The sequence below is a fragment of the Vicia villosa genome, unplaced genomic scaffold (assembly GCF_029867415.1).
Source record: "Vicia villosa cultivar HV-30 ecotype Madison, WI unplaced genomic scaffold, Vvil1.0 ctg.000114F_1_1, whole genome shotgun sequence".
Taxonomy (NCBI): domain Eukaryota; kingdom Viridiplantae; phylum Streptophyta; class Magnoliopsida; order Fabales; family Fabaceae; genus Vicia; species Vicia villosa.
Window position 1 is genome coordinate 3,592 of NW_026705022.1, and position 17,045 is coordinate 20,636.

At 30.1% G+C, this 17,045-nt stretch overlaps 1 protein-coding gene across 1 annotated transcript; it reads left to right on the forward strand.

Annotated features, from left to right (window-relative positions):
• The first annotated feature begins 2,397 nt into the window (after window positions 1-2,397).
• LOC131624331 (uncharacterized) lies at window positions 2,398-16,765 on the forward strand. Its single transcript, XM_058895279.1, has 16 exons — window positions 2,398-2,600; window positions 3,581-3,678; window positions 3,765-3,851; window positions 3,939-4,104; window positions 4,272-4,484; window positions 9,250-9,476; window positions 9,598-9,795; window positions 9,961-10,051; window positions 10,412-10,577; window positions 10,661-10,771; window positions 10,863-10,962; window positions 15,379-15,409; window positions 15,948-16,045; window positions 16,180-16,266; window positions 16,363-16,528; window positions 16,685-16,765. Exons 1-16 carry the CDS (start codon window positions 2,421-2,423, stop codon window positions 16,763-16,765), a joined length of 2,100 nt encoding a protein of 699 aa, XP_058751262.1. The 5' UTR covers window positions 2,398-2,420.
• Window positions 16,766-17,045: the final 280 nt, after the last annotated feature.

The following is a 17,045-nucleotide window of genomic DNA, read 5'->3' on the forward strand; positions in this document are numbered from 1 at the left end:
TTTCTTGAGAAAGAGCTTTCTAAAGTAGACCTTTAGAAGCGCTTTGTCTAGCCTTGCAAACTCAGAAGATCACGCATATATAAGATCAGAAGTTCTGAAGTTACAAGTGTTTATAACGTAGTGACTTACAAAAGATAAACAGCAACAGAGTCACATGTGAATCAGAAGATAACCTTCAGCTCAGCAAGCAAAATCAAATAAAATACAAAGGATCAGAATTAAGAAGAAATCCGTTACAAACATCATCATTAGATAAAACGGCTACAACAACTAAAAGGAACAACTCCCAAGAATGATTGAAGAAGCAACCTACATGCAGCACATTGAAGAAAACAAAAGCATGGTAGAAACACGTCTACATTTATTACGCTTTCCAAAGATCAAGACAACAAACATATTTGACAACTATAAAAAGAGGTAAGATCTCTTATTAAAGGTATGTTTTTCTTCGGAAGAAAAGATGAAGAAGAAGATTGGAAGAAGAACCAAAGAAGCAACTCTCAATAACAACTGATGTTCTTAATCTTCTTAAGAAGAAGATTGAAAGAAGAACCAAAGAAGCAACTCTCAATAAGAACTGATGTTCTTAATCTACTTAAGAAGAAGATTGGAAGAAGAACCAAAGAAGCAACTCTCAATAAGAATTGATGTTCTTAATTTGCTTAAGAAGAAGATTGAAGGAAGATATCAAAGAAGCAACTCTCAATAAGAACTATTGTTCTTACTCCGCTTGAAGAAACGAAAATCAAAACAAGAAGCAGCCTCTAATAGAAAATTAATAGTCTAAATTTGCTTGACAGAAGAATAAAAGACGGAGAACTACTTGAAGAACCATTCTACATATGAAAAGACGTTAAAGAAAAAGAAAGGGAATTTTAGTTGATAAAGAACACAATTCAATCCCCCTTTCTTGTGTTTTTCTCCACCCTCACAAGTAATCATTCATGAAGGTTCTAACCACTAAGAGATATGCGTTTCGTCTAAGTTCAGCCTTCAGGATTCCACTAGGGAATACATGTGTCAATCACGATCTCCTATTTATTTTACATCCCACATTGTAATATCTGCTTCACACTTTCCCACAAACTCTTGATAGTAAATGCCAAATGTACTGTCGATATCGTCCCTGTTTGACACTTAGATTCTGGAGAATTTCCTAAGTCTTAAAACTCTTTGTGGTTCTCGGCTACCGTCTTGGTCGATACATAATTCCTGTCGACTTCCCTTCTCAATAATTTGGACATGTTTCAAGGTGATCCTAATCTTGTAGAAATGTTCTTATGATTTTTCCAAACTACAACTGCCACGTCAGTTGGCCTCCTGGTCGACACTCCATCGACGCTGAAAAATTAAAACTTCAAGACACTTAGACATTAATACTTAGTTTAGTGTTCCTTAACATTTCATTAATATCTCATAACCCTTAAACTATCTATTGCGACATTCTTCATTGACTTTCTTTTAGCTGGAAAAATAATATGAGTTGAAACAATAAATAATCAATAATATTATTAAAAAATTATAATTAAAAAAATTTATTGAGTGTCTTGATATTTTTAAAAAATACATATAAAGATATGGAGAAAATAATATGAGAAAATAGGAGATGTACTTATAAAACAATTTTACACTTTCAACTAATGAAAAAATATCAAGTATTTTGCCAATTCACCTTTAAACTTAAAAATTATTTAAATGATATGTTAAATTATTGGTTTATTATTGAACAATAGTGTAGAATTATTTTACATTGCCAATGCATGTCTATTAATCTCAAATAATATATAGGATATGTTGTTGCAAAAATAAAAAATTCAAGGATCATTCTATTATAAGAAAATAATTTAAAGGATTCCGGTGTAATTTTGCCAAAAAAGAATTATAACTTGACAAAAAAATATTTATTGTTATTCATTTAAAATTTAAAAAAATAACTTTTTTTATATGTTTATTATTATATCCTTAAAATTAAAATATTAAAAAATAATTTCTTTTGGACCTCACATAATTATTTGAAGATTCAGTCAAACAAGATTTTAAATAAAATACACTTATTAGATTATAAATATTATTTTTTTGGACTTCATATAATAATTTGAAGATTCATTCAAACAAGATTTTAATAAACATTTGACTAGTAATAAATGGAAGCACTTGAATAATATTATATATATATATATATATATATATATATATATATATATATATATATTATTAATATTATTGGTTTAATAATAAAATATAAAGTTATATATTTATTATTATATATTAAAAGTAAAAATATTAAAATACATATCCTTTCAGGAAAACCTCCATTTATCTCAACACCTCTATAAATTTATGGTCACTTTCAATTTGAAATATATATCTCTCTCTCTCTTCCAAAAAAAAATTTGTTTGTGTTGTGCTAATTGTAAAGAATGAATGATGTTCCAATTCGATCATCTCCCAGTACCACTAACCATGGCACTGAGGTTGATGTTATAAGTGGAACTCGAGAAATGTATGATGTTCCAATTCAATCAGTTTCCCTCACCAACAACATGGAGTTTGATTCCTCTTCAACACAAAACAATGTTGGTGGAAAAACATGCCACCAGGTTGATTCTTAAGCCTTTATATATTTTATTTATTTAACAAATTATATAAACTAAATTCTTCAAGTTCATATATATGTAGAGCCAACACAAAAACAGAACATGGTTACATTCAATTATTTCATTTAATTAAACAATTATCGATGATGCCAACATATTAGTGTCCCATTATGTGGATGTGTTTGTGTTGAAGGTTCATGGTTATATTTAATTATTCCATTTTATTAAATAAATTTTTTACTTTTAGGTAAATGTGTTAAATAGAGTTTAATTAATGGGTTACAATTGATGTTTGATAAATTGTAAGAATAAATGATATATCTGGTTCACATTACCTGTATTATTAACTCAAGTATCACGATCCATGTTGTGAGTGCAAATCTTTTATAAATTTCCAAGTTAATGTGAAAAATCAAAATATTCCTTGATGGAATATGAGTGATGGATCTTTGAAGGCCTATTCTTTGTGTGTTTATCTCGATTTATAATTTTATGTTCATATGTATTTTCCTGGGTCAGATTGATGTGCATACGGTATATTCTTATGCACGGTGCATAAGTCTCGTACGAATAATATTTAAATTGTTCCGAGTAACATTTTAGTTAGAAACAAGTAATAATATCAAAATCCATGAATAATATATGTATTATTTGTACACATCTATTAATTATGAGTAATTATTAATTGTGAGTAATGAGTACACTATTATGAGTAATATTTATACCATTCTGAGTAATATCGAATTTTAACTATTTTGAGTAATATATTCATTGTTCTGAGTAGTATTTATACTATTTTGAATAATATGTATATTATTTTGAGTAATAAATATAATACTTTGAGTAATATAAACAATATTTGAGTATTTATGCACCGTGCATAAGAATATACCTTATGCACATCAACACATCCCGTTTGTAGGGTGATGGTATTTTGAGGTTTGATACTAACATGTTTGTCTGCATGGTTTTCCACATTGAAGTGTCGTCAAATAATCAAAGGTGTTCCTGCAATCTGTAAAAATCCAAGGAATGGGAAGCCATGTGTAAACAAGTTTTGCCAAAAATGCCTCAAAAATAGGTTTGTTTCACCTTTTTCATTTTTAATTTGGTCTCATTGTGTGTTTGTTATTTTGTACATTGACGATTTTTGTGTGTTGAATATAGATATGGGGAAGTGGTAAATGAGGTAAATTCTTTGACTGATTGGAATTGTCCAAAGTGCAGGGGAATTTGTAATTGTAGTTGTTGCAGGTAAGTTGTTCAATGATTATCTAGTCTGAATTTTGAGTTGTGTTTTTAATTTTGTGTGATTGTTCTTATAGAATATTGACATTGTAGGAGAAACAATGGTCTACAACCTACTGGTGCTCTATCTAATACAGCAAAGGCATCCGGTTTCAAATCAGTGTCTGAAATGCTTATCAATGAGGAGTCAATGGATTTCGAATTGAACAAGGTTAATAATGTGCATGTTGTGCCTTCACATGAAGCAACTTTGGGAAATGTATGTTCCTTTTCCCCCATTATTGTGTAGTTGACATAATAAATTCACTTTGTTTTATGGTTACTAGGGCTTCTCATCACATATACTACACGATCTTATACTAGAAAAGTGAAATAAATGTTTTGATTATCATTGTAGTTTTAATATTTGATTATTATATACTACAGGATCTTATACTAGATCCATCTGCTATTAATGATACTGAAGGTGGTATTTCACATCCAAATGTCGGGAAAGGTGTTGTAGATACTAAAATAGTTGAGAAAGAAATTCCTTTACCTACAGCCACAGTGATTACAGCAATATTAGACATTGAGCTTCGACCAGAAGATGTTGGAAATGCATTGCAGTTTCTAGAATTTTGCCGAGTGTTTGGAGAGGTATGCCTTTGTTATGGTTAATTATTGTTCTTATGTTGAATTTTCTCTTAAATCATGTTTGATTTGCAATTTAGGTTTGCAGCTAAATTGACCTAATGAATATATTATTAATTATAAAAATTATTTTAATGCAAATAATAGTCGCAAAACGTAAGTTGATTGTTCCAACATTAAGAGACTTTTATCTAATAAAGTTTAAATCAATCAATAATCACTACTACAATTTTATCTTATAATATCACCAATTTAATAGCGCTTATTAGTAAAGTGCTATTAAAAATTTGACACAAAGACTTATAATAGCGCTTTTTAATCGGGCGCTATTATAGAGTATGTGCTGACAAAAAATAAAAATTAAGAAATGGCTTTATTAGCACTTTTTGGTAAAACGCTATTATTGGAATGATGCTTTGTTAGCGCTTTCTAAAAGTGCTATTATACATATGTCTAAAAAAAAATTAAAAAAAAAAAACTCACGCATCAATTTTCTAACCTACAGCGTTCAGGTACTTTTCTCCTCCATCTTCTAACCCAAAACCTTCATCAAAAACTCACCATCGAACAACCTTCTCCATAAAAAACTCACCATTTAACAACCTTCTCCATCGTTCCACACATAGAACCCTCTTCTCTCCGTCAAATTCGGCCCCATTTAGGAAGTCAGAAACCCTAAAACCAAAATAAATTATACTCATAACTCAAATATCCTAAATCGATTGAAAAATCTTTTATTTGTTTCCAGAAATCTTCATAGAGGTTATCTTTTTTGTATCTCTCTTGCTCGCCTTCACTGTATTCCATCTCGGCGTTCTCCGTAGCCGTATTCCAACACACTTCTCTCTATAGTAATTGTTCTTCTTCGATTTGAAATCTTGTTGGTTGAGCTTGGTTAACCTTTGCCATTATGTTCTTACAAGAAATCCCATAAATACTCTAATATCCCTCTTTGTCCAGCTCTTTTATTGCAAAACTCTGAACACTGCAACTCTCGCGCAGTGAATCTGTAAGTAAATCCTCGTCTATGAATATGTCAAAATTCTTCTTATTTGGTTTAAGGAGTTGGGTTTTTTTTTTATGATTAGGTATTTCTAATTGTGATTTGTTGTTTTTGGAAGGGAATTGGGTTGTTAATGGAAACTGGGATTTATATGACAGCTACAAAAATACACTTGAAAATTCTTTTTTCTAGAGTGGTGTAATACGGTTGGATTAGGTCTATGAGCATTTTCTAAAAAACATTTGGAATAAATTCCTAACCCCATATGGTGCACTCTTATTGAATCACTATCTAATAACTATGTTGACTCATATATTTTTCCTGAGTCAAGCAAGATTGTCTATGTTTACAAAGATGTCATCAAATCATGTTGGACTATATAGTTTCTTTTTTCTATTCATGCCATTCTTAAGATTGTTGATAGTGTTAATATTGTTTGAAATCACTAAGATACACTCGTGAAAGCTTCATTTTTCATGTAGCTCAATAATTCCTTCATTGAAGCTTCTCTAAGGAAGTTTGTTTCCTTGACAACTATTTTGAAAAACTTGGTTGTGGTAGCCAAGCTTATATGATAGGTGATGCTAACAAGTCTAAAATTTGACACAATTACTCTGCCACTGCTAAGCTTAAAGCTTCTTCCGAAGCTGTTAAAGATATTGATATGTGCATGACCGGTTTAGATAAGGAAAATCAGTTTTTTTTAAGACAATCACATCTTCAGCAGCTTTAATGACTAAAAATTCTGGAATATGGAAGATCCTTCAAAAATATGACATGTGATTTTGAATTATATCCAACAGTTTTATGTTGATTAGCATGTTCCAAGCATGTAGGAATAGGGTGAGGTCAATAACATTGATATAGTTTCTCTTATATATGTATGTATGCGGTGCTTGCAGAGAAGCGGCTGTGGCAATCACCAATCGAGTGCAAGACTGCAGTCTTCGAACCTTGGTGAAATTGTCCCTTGCAGTTCAGTGGTCGTTGTCTCAATCACGTCATTTTTGTAAGGTATTAATTTAGAAGTCTCTGTTTTTTGCTTCTTTTTTTTTTTGTATTTTCTAAGGTGTGCTATTGTAGTTTTGTGTTTTAGTTTTCTGTCCCTTTTAGTGTTTCTAGTGGTGACTGGTTTGAGACATGAATCTATAGGAAAAGTTCCTTTATCGATTTTGATTTTTACCCTTGAGTAACTTAATTTGAAACATTAAGTTATAGGAAAAGGTTCCATTCCAAAATCATTATAGTTGTACGAATGATTTAATGGGTAACATGTGTTTGTATTAAGAAATTATAGTCTGAGTTCAAGAAAGGAATTCTCTCATTTTATCTCTTTCTATGCTTCAATTGTTGTGGTTCTTGATTTTCCGTTTTGTAAATAGTGATAGTATAGGCTGAAACTTTTTGTGAAACATTGATTCTGTTTATAGTGTCATCTTCATCAGGATCTGTTACCTCTTTTGCTACCATGTTTGTCACTGCTATTTATGATTGAAACAATTAATTAGGATTGAGTGTTACTAGGTAAACCTTGTGTTTTCTTTCTTATAACATCTAATTTGCTGGAATACCTAGATGTTAAATTGGTTAACTTTTTACATTGTATTAGGGGTGAATGTTGGCAGTTAAGAGCCATTAAACAAATAAGTTTATTCATAGAAAAGAGATTGTTACAATGAATAAGTAGTTACACAACAAGAATGCATGTTTCATTTTAGAATGCCCATTTTATTAAATATAGAAACAGTCACCCGAGAGGCTACAAAATTGTGGAACTAGTAATTGGTGCTGATGGTATAAATTTATGGATGTTCTTTATGCCGCTTAATGCTTAAACTTGAAGTTTGTTTTGATAGTTATTATTATTTTCTATTAGGAATTGAGAGGCCATCAGTTGTTAATAAGCTGAACTTAACATTCTTTGTCGATCATTTTAAAAAATGATCATTTTTAAAAACGATGGCAGTTGTGTAAAGGATTTCACAATTTTGGTTGGTACAGTTGTCGCGACATTGATTGCGATTGTCGCAGTATGAATTAACCATAATTTATTCTTATCGGTATCGGCACTGGCATTTTTGATGGCAAAGTTGAGGTACTAGTAATTAAAATACTTTAATTAGCCAATGGAAAGTATGTTGTTTGATTCCTAATACATTCATATGCATACGAATTAGTCAATGGAAAGTATGTTGTGTAATTCCTAATTTTTCTTGAAGCTATCATGTTTTTTTCAATATGTAGTAGTTTTTTTTTTAATCTATGTCTATGCTATATAGCAGTATGATTATTGGCACTAATACCACTAACTAAAATAATTAGAAGAGGAAATGAAACTATAATTACTTTTCTTTTTTGTCAAACACCTAAATTGTAGATACAGAGATATTGAATCTAAACTCTATATTTTGGAACTCAAAATTGATTTATTATTACAAGGTAAGTATTTATAGTAGGTGTATCTTAATTTATTTGAATGTTGTTGTCATATATTTGGAGATAAAAACGTATGCATGATTAAATGTAGTCCTTTTGAGTTCTTCAAGTATCTTTCTTAATTGTTAGCTTTTTACTTTTTATTTGAGATGATATATTGACCTAAATAATTTTCTGAGTTTTATTGTTTATTTATTTAACTTTTATATTTGTGCCATGCATGTATAGTCAAGCATTCAGTGTCTATGAGAAAGTCAAGAGAACTTCGAGGAGCACCGAGGACTGCCAAACATTCTTGAAGTGCATATATTTTTAGCAATGGAATTAAAAAAATGAATGATTTACAAAATTTGGTATGTGCTTGCTCTATGAGTTACAATCTTAGAGTTATGTAGGAATACATTTCATTTTGGATCATTTATGTTATGTCTCTTTATAGATGTAGAAAACTTTATATAGTTTTGTTAGTTGAAATGTGAAAATTAGTTGTCTTGGAAGACCTTGAAAAAAATTAAAGAATCACATTATTTAATATTCAGTAATTTGACTTATGGTATAGCTACTAAGAATAAGGTTATTTGGTTTGTATTTTAGGAAGGATTAGTAGAAAAGAAAACGATTGTACGATTGGAGTTTGAATACAATGTTTGAAAGTTTTAAGGCTATAGAGAAATGCTAGTATCATGTTAAAATTGGAACTAGATTAATTTTTTAATATATCAAATACTATATAGGGGGACGTGACGTGAATGATTAAAGCAACTTTTACTTTTCAGTGGGTGAACGTAAGCATTAGTTTTTTTCAAAAAGGGGGTCTTTAATAGCACTTTTTATAAAAATGCTATTAAAAAAAGGGTCTTCAATAGCGCTTTATGAAAAGACGCTATTAAATCATGGTTACGATAGCGCTTTATCAGAAAACGCTATTAAATCTTGGTTAAAAACATGCTTATCAGCTCCAATGTAGGATATGAGCGTTTATATGAAAATGCTATTACAGACTACACTTTTGATAGCGTTTTTAAAGCGTTATTGTAGGTAGTCAACCTATAATAGCGGGAGCTTTAATAGCGCTTAAAAACGCTATTAAAACCAAAAAAAAGCGCTATTAAAAGACTTTTTTGGCATAGTGAATCATGAAATAAAATTAGCACTATTTACTATTTTATAAATATCATGCAATCTAAAAACCATTCCCTGGATTTACTTTGTAATTGATAATTTAAATGGTGTTTAATTGGTTATTCTTTACTTGAATTCCATTAAATTGAACTAAGTTCTCTAGACATAAAGTTTTTTTTTTTTAATATTTGACATAATTTTATTTTATAGATGCTTTCCAAATTGCTTTCGATATCGAGACATGATTATAATTGCTTTCCAAATTTACTCACACTTCTCCCTATTTATAATCAGGCGCTCGATATCGAGAAAGGAGAAGGTGAAGCAATTTTACAATCATTGATACGTAAACAAAATGTGTGTCAAGGTGAAAGCACCTTAGTTGTTGAACTCCAAAGCAAACTGTTGACTCTGATAGTATCTGATTCAAGAACTAAGTGAGTTTATCTCACAATTCATTTTGCTAACGCATCTATTTCATTTATGAAGGGAGAGAGAAATTTATTTTGTATAAAATGTTTCAATGAACTTTGTTAATTATTTATTACTTTGGTGCAGGTCCCCATCCTTAACTACTAGTGATGGAAATAATTCATGGTTGAAAATTCTGCAAGATTTAATAATTAAATCTGATCTTGTTCTAAAAGAATTTCCCATAGATTGGCTTAATGAAGGCATTGGTGGATATTATGATTTGGATATATCTAAAAAGCTTACCCTTTTGAATTTTATTTGTGATGAAGCACTGGGCACTACGTAAGTAATTCATGATCAAACAAGAAATTATACTTAGAATTTTTCTATTACTTCATTGTTTGCTTCACTTTCATCATTTGATTAATTTTTTCTTCTTCCTTTGTATTCTAAATAATAGTCTTATTTATGTAAAAGGAGATAAACTTTTTGAATATATATGTTCAGGAAACTAAGGAGTTATATTGATGATCAAAATGTAAAATATGCTGAAAAAAAGAAAGAAGCTAAATGCAAAGTTGCTGCAGCTAAGGAGAAGGTATGTAACAAATAGTTCATGTCAAAACAACAATGATTAAACACCTCACATATCTACGACTTAATATTTAAACTAATCATCATTTCGTTGATGTATATAAATCGAATCAATTTTTGTTGCAACATATTAGAAAAATATTGTTTTATTTAAATTATATCAAGCATATGAGTTGCTTTCCTTTATTTTAGCATCATCTTTCTTATATTAAACAAAATTTTGTATATTAGTTTTTCATATTTAAAATATTTATATATTTTTAAGTTAACACAAGTTGGTTTAATATTTGTTATTTGTTTTTAGAGTAGTGCTACCATAATGTATAACATGGTTATTTTATTATTGTGTATATGTTATCTACAGGAAAAGAGTCTTAAGAAAAATTTGCGGGATGAAATGGAAAAAGATGCTATGTCAAATGTGGATAGACTTTCGATATCAGAACCTAATGAAGTTATTGTAACACTAAAAAGTGAAGCATCTAAAGCTCACACCGAGTTTCTTGAGGCAAAAGACGCAATTTCTAAATGTATGAATATATGACCTATATATATTGTAATAATTTTAATGGTAATTCAATGATTTACATTTTTTTTTCTTTTACTATTGTAGGGAAACAAAGTTCAGATGCTATGAGAATCGAGCCTGAGTTCTCCAATAGTAGTGGTCAATCATTTTGGAAGTTAAAAAGTTATAATAGTGAATGTGATCTCTTAATGCAAGGTAATTCTCACAAAAAAGTAGCCCAATTTTTTTGAATAATGGCATTAAAATTTAGGCTCTTTCTAGTTTTCTAAAGGATAAAAATTTACAGATATCAGGTTCAAGCAAGAGGATGCGACTTTTGCCGAAGAGAAATGGCTTTTTTATGGTCCTGAACAGAAGGGTGAGATTGATATGTACATTTATTCAAGGTACGCACTTTTATTTAAGTTATAACTAGTTAACAAAGTAGTTTAGAATGTAAATCAAAATTTTCTGACTAATTAAAACCATATTTGTCACATATATTAGGAGATTATTCAAACTCTGCAATGGTCATTCAAGTATCAACTTATAATATTTATGGTCACAAATCTCAATGTGCAATTTAAGTATTGAATATTTTTTTATGCTTTGTAGTTCAATTTGAACTCTCCCCTAACCTTGTTTTTCACATTGATTTTTGTGATAACAAATACATGTTTTTACGATTAGAGGTGCTTGGCACCTAAGTAGGGGGAATAAGTGGAACTATTTTGTTAATGACACTTTGATTCACACACTATCTCATGATTGATTCTTAATAAAAGTTACTAATAATGTATATTTCTTTTCTGTCATGTTTGCAGAACTAAAAGAAATGAATGAAGACACATCACTAAAAGTTTGCTTAGAAGTCTAAAGGAGTAACTTAAGTGAGAGAAAAGTTAAACCCTCTCCACTCATGAAAGAAATTTATTTTCAATAATGTTTGGAAAATTTGTCAGCTGAAATATTTGACAGTCCTAGTTGATTGCTTGTGTTATTTTCTTTTCTTAGAGCTTATTGGCTACATATTTAATAAAAAAAAAACCCTTTTTAATGGAAATCAAATGTTCATTAAATGATTTCGCTAGGTTCACATGGATATATCCTTTTAAAAAAAATTCAGATACAACATATGCCTTTCTCCAATTCAAAAACTTGATAGAAAATCAGTTTAACAAAAGAATAAAAATAATTTAATGCGATGGTGGTGGTGAATATAAGGCAGTAAAAAACATGCCATTGAAGCAAGAGTACAGTTCAAGATGTATTGTCCATATACCTCCCAACAAAATGGTAGGGCTGGGAGAAAATAGAAACACATTGCAACTTTTGGGCTGAGAGAAAATACAAAAAAGGTGTTTTAGCTTCAATTTTGGACTCGGTCTCAACTCCAACGCTAGTAACATCAATTTATCATCACACACAATCATAAACAAGTTTTATCAAGAAAACACTTCTAAAAATGCCTTGAAGTCATGTTAGATGACTTGAGAGTTGTAAGAAAAGTTCTAGGAAAAACTTTTTCCTTGCCAATCGATTAGCATCTATACCTGACCAATTGAGTTAGTGCAAAAATATGCCCTAAGCAATTAGAATAACATCTTAATGATAGGCAAGGGCAATTTTTTTTGCATTTTAAAACTTATTAATTGGTTATTTTTAGGCCAACCAATCGATTAGAGCATTATGTCAATCAATTGACCCATCAATTATGGTCCTAAATTTTTTTTCTTTTTTGTGTCAACCTCTAGCCTATAGACAGATGTCTCTTCCCACATCTTTTTACATCCAGAAAAGTGAACCTTCATTCCTCACTTATCACTATCTCTCTCAAAATATTTCTTTCTACTTTCTCTAACTAAAGATTAGTCATAGCGCTTTCGAAAAAATCGTTTTGCAAGTGAGGCAGCTGTATTTCTAGAAGGATGGATTTGTAAGTTTGTCAAGGAAGTTTTTTTTACCTTGGTCTAACAGTACATCTATTTAGGGATTTTTTTTTGTTTCAAAATTAAACTTGTTAGAAGCTTGGTTTGACTTTATTCGGTTTAAGTTGAGCCCGATATTAAAATATTGTTAAGGTTCAAGATTAGTCTGGTATTAAAATCTTCTAGGTTTTTGGTTAGACCATAGTTCGGTTCGTGAGCTCATCCTGGTGTTAAAAACTCTCCCAGGTTCAAGATTAGCCCGTGCAAAATCTTGGTTTGAATCTTACAGACTAAACTCTCCAAGTTTCTTGTGGAAAGAAGACTAAGCACTTCAATCCACTGTTTGGAAGGAAGACCCGCTTCAGTATTTATTCTTTGTTTAGATGGAAGTTAGCCACAAACTTCATTTTCCTTATATAAACGGGTTTGAGAGTTTAACCTACTAAAATCTCTTAACTTTTACTTGGTACTCTCAAGGTCAATTTTTGGGGATAAGATACAGTCGTTTTCACTGAACCTATATAATCTCTGGTGTCTTCTTTCTTCTCTTTACTTTTACTTTCAACATTTTATTTTTTAGTCTTATTTTCTGCTACTTACTCTTAAAATTTTTATAAAATGCTTTTGAACATTGAAATTAATTCTAAAAGTATTTCAAAATCAATTTTTTAAAAATATACACAATTCATCCCCCTCTTCTGTGTGAAGTCACGTGTCTAATCACTACACCAAATTTGATATTTTGTATCGCCTAATTTAATAGCGCTTTTAAAGAAAGTGCTATTAAAAAGGAAACAAACACATCTATAATAGTACTTTATGATCGGACGCTATTATAGGGTATAGTGAATATGATTTTGATAGCACTTCATAAAAAAATGCTACTATTAAACTTCACTAAGATAGCGCTTTCTTTAAAACGCTATTAATATTCTTCACTATGTTAGCACTTTTTTAGAAACGCAGTTAGTTTTCTTCACTTAAATAGCGCTTTTAAAAAAACTCAATTTTTTGACTATCCTATGTTAGCGTTTGCAGGAAAGCACTATTTAATTATAAAATATGTAATAAATAAGAAAATTAATTATAAAAAGAAAAAGTCTTTTGGCAGATAACCTTTTGTTTTCGCGCACAAAGTTTTTGCAAAAAACAAAACACGTATCCACTTCCTTCGACCTAGCATAGTCCTCTTCGTCCTCTGATTCATCGATTCAATCAGTGTTCTTTTACCTCAGTCCTCTTCTTCCTCCAATTTATGCACTTTTTGAACGGTCAGTTCAGATTCACCTCCGATTTCCACTCGAATAGAAAGAACGAAGAAAACTCAATCTTCGTTGAACTCAGCCTTCGTCAGCTCACCACCGTCATCTTTCTGTTCATTGGTATCTGATAATCTTTCTTTTATCAGATTATTGCTTTATGTTGTAAATTGTAAAATTAGGGATTTGAATTTGAAGATAATTTAGTTTCTACCATTGTTAACTAATTATAAGTGAATCCCTAATTTCAGAAACTTACCTCCTCCCACAACTTGAGAAACTTACCTCCTCCCACAACTTCAAAAGAGGAACAACTTCCTTTGAAACACCTTTGCTCATAACTTCTCTAAATAATGCTTTTGATTTCAGAAACTTACCTCCTCCCACAACTTGAGACACAACAATATTAGGGCTTGCAGGATTCACAAACCGGTTGGTGAAACATGCCAAATGACATCTCTGTTTGTAACTTCCAAACCAAAATCCATTAAGATTCTCTTGAAGCTTTTTAACATTTTTAACTTCCACATATTTTACAAAGCCAAACTTAAAATTGTAAAATGAAAAATGTAGATCAAGAAAAATGTAAGTGAACCATAGCCTTTGCAAACTTGAGGACCAAATGATACAAGGGCCCAACAGCTTAAAGTCAATTGTTGCATGCTGCATATGAAAATTTTGCTAACAAGTATGCAGGTGAGGACGTTTTCTCACTTTATTTTCACAAAAAGTATATAGTTTTCCCAACAAGCGTATGCGACCGAATATAGAACCATGCGAATTTCAGAACATGATAAAATTTGTTTAATCGGTTGAACCAAGGATTGGTTCAACCCCAGCTCAACCAAACCGAGATACTCTATGGACCTCCGTTTATTTTTATTTATTTTATTTTATATTATATTTAGTTATGAGAAAAAAGATAATAAACTCTAAAAATAAATAATAGTGTGTATTTTTGAAAAATAATAGAAACATTAAAAATGGATATTCTTTTATAAAATTTCCACTTTTTCCCAAATAAAAAAAAAGTACACTATAGCTATTAATACGTAATAAAAATAAAAAAAATAAAAATGGACATTCCTTTAAGAAAATTCCATTTTTTCAAAACGGTACATTCCATTCATTTGAAATTTATTAACATACTTATTTAGCAATAATATAAAATTTATATTATTAATATATATTCAAAAAAAAAATCTTAAATGGATATTATTTAACCAAAATTCCATTTATTCCCAATGTAGCAGATACAATGTTTCATTTTTTTATAGAAAATTTTCATTATTTCCACCACCTCATGGTATTATATAAAGAGGAAATAAAAATGTATGAAGCATTGCCTCACTTATTAATCTCTCTACATTTTCAGTCTCTCTCTATCTCATTTTTTTTCAATTTTCTTCTAGTAGAGTAGTTGAGTGTTCAAAATAATGTATGTTCCTCCACTTCGATGGTGTCCCCCCACCACTGATATGGATTTCAACTCCTCTTCATCACAAATTAATGATTCTGAGCGTGATGCTAGCGAAGTTTCAAAGGTTGAAAACAAAAAAAAAACTTGTCACCAGGTTGGTTTTTCATTGATTCATCTATTATATGTTATATTCAATTTTTTGATATTTTGTGTTAGTGATGTGTGTGGTATTCGTGTTCGTGTATATGTTCGTAGGTTTTCATAACTTTTTGGCATGTAGTATATAATGTATTGAAATGAGGGAGTAAAATTAAGATGAGTGTGACTTGTGAGTACAGAAAAGAAACACAAATTGTCAACAAAAATGTTTCTGCTAAATTAGCTGTTTTAGGGTGAATTTGATTAATTAAAAAAGGGATTGTGAGTATAAATGAATATCATAATTGGTGCATTGAGTGTATTGTTAACTCGAGATTCATATTGTAGTGCTTACCTATTCTTAAAGGTCCAATTAATTTCAAAAAACCAAAAATATAAAATTATTGATAGATTGTAGAGTGATGATGTTTGAAAGAATTAGTCTTTTGGTGTTTTTTCATTTATTGTATGAGAATTGATGATTTTTTTTTATGTATGAGTATATGACTTATTAGAGGAATATTTGGAGGACGAGGATATTTGGAGTTTAATTTGACTAGTTACAAGTTGTGTGTGTCTTGAATTTTTTTATTTTGGGGCCTATTTTGATGTTAATGTATTCTTTTTTTTTTTTTTTTACATTGAAGTGCCGGCGAAAAAGAAGCGACATTGCTGCAATATGTAAGAATTTGAGAAATAGAAATCCTTGTGGCATTCGGTTATGCCGCAAATGTCTTTTGAATAGGTTTGTTTCACTTTTTATTTTTTATTTAGTTTTATTTTAAAAACTATTATATTTTATTAATAGTACAATCGCACAATAATTTCTTATATGCTTGCTTTTTAATGTTTTGAGAGTTTATAATGTGTTGAATTTAGATATGGCGAAACGGAAAAAGAGGTAAAATTGTTAACTGATTGGATGTGCCCTAAGTGCAGAGACATTTGTAACTGTAGTTATTGCATGTAAGTTGTGTTTTGCTTATATGTTTGAATTTCGTATTTTGGTTTTAATTTTGCATCAATTTGTATGATTGTTATTTAATTAGAGTGACCTTGTAGGAAGAAAGGAGGGCAACAACCTACGGGTGCTTTATCACACAGAGCCAAAGCAGCTGGTTTTAAGTCTGTCTCGGAAATGCTTATCAAGAAGGCTTATAAAGATTTGGAGTCGAACAAAATTAATAACTCTAATGTTGTGCCTTCAAACAAAACTACTTTGGAAGAGGTGGGATCCTTTTCCCCATATTTATGTTATTAATAAATTCATTTTGTTAGATGGTTAATAAACTTTCAAGAATTCAATTCAAACTAATGATTAAAAGAGAAAAAAAGAGTGTTTATTATCATAATAGTTTTAATGCTTGATTTTAATATGCTACAGGATCATGTACTAGATCCATCAGAGATGGAAAACACCCTAGGAGGCATGGCTCATGGTCAGATGGATGGTCCGGAAGCTTGATCAGCTGCAAATGATTTTTTCTTACTTTGACCTCAAATGGTTTTTTTATCAATCCTACTACATCGGAGTTTGAAGCAATGCATGAAATAAATTGGCATAGTACTTTTGCTATTGAAGATGATGATGGGGGAAAATTTTATACAAATATAGAACAACTTCTAAAATTTGAAAAATGTGTTGTAAGGCCAGATACTGAAATAATTGAAGGAGAAATTTGTTTCCCCAGACACCGAGATGACAAAGATATTGGAAATGTATTTTAGTTTCAAGATTCTTGAGT

Excerpts from the sequence above, each read along its gene's own strand:
- LOC131624331 (XM_058895279.1), top strand. The coding sequence starts at position 2,421 with ATGAATGATGTTCCAATTCGATCATCTCCCAGTACCACTAACCATGGC. Across the intron at positions 10,772-10,862 it reads ATGTGATCTCTTAATGCAAG|ATATCAGGTTCAAGCAAGAG; the intron begins GTAATTCTCACA and ends AAAAATTTACAG. Across the intron at positions 15,410-15,947 it reads GTATTCGTGTTCGTGTATAT|TGCCGGCGAAAAAGAAGCGA; the intron begins GTTCGTAGGTTT and ends TTTACATTGAAG.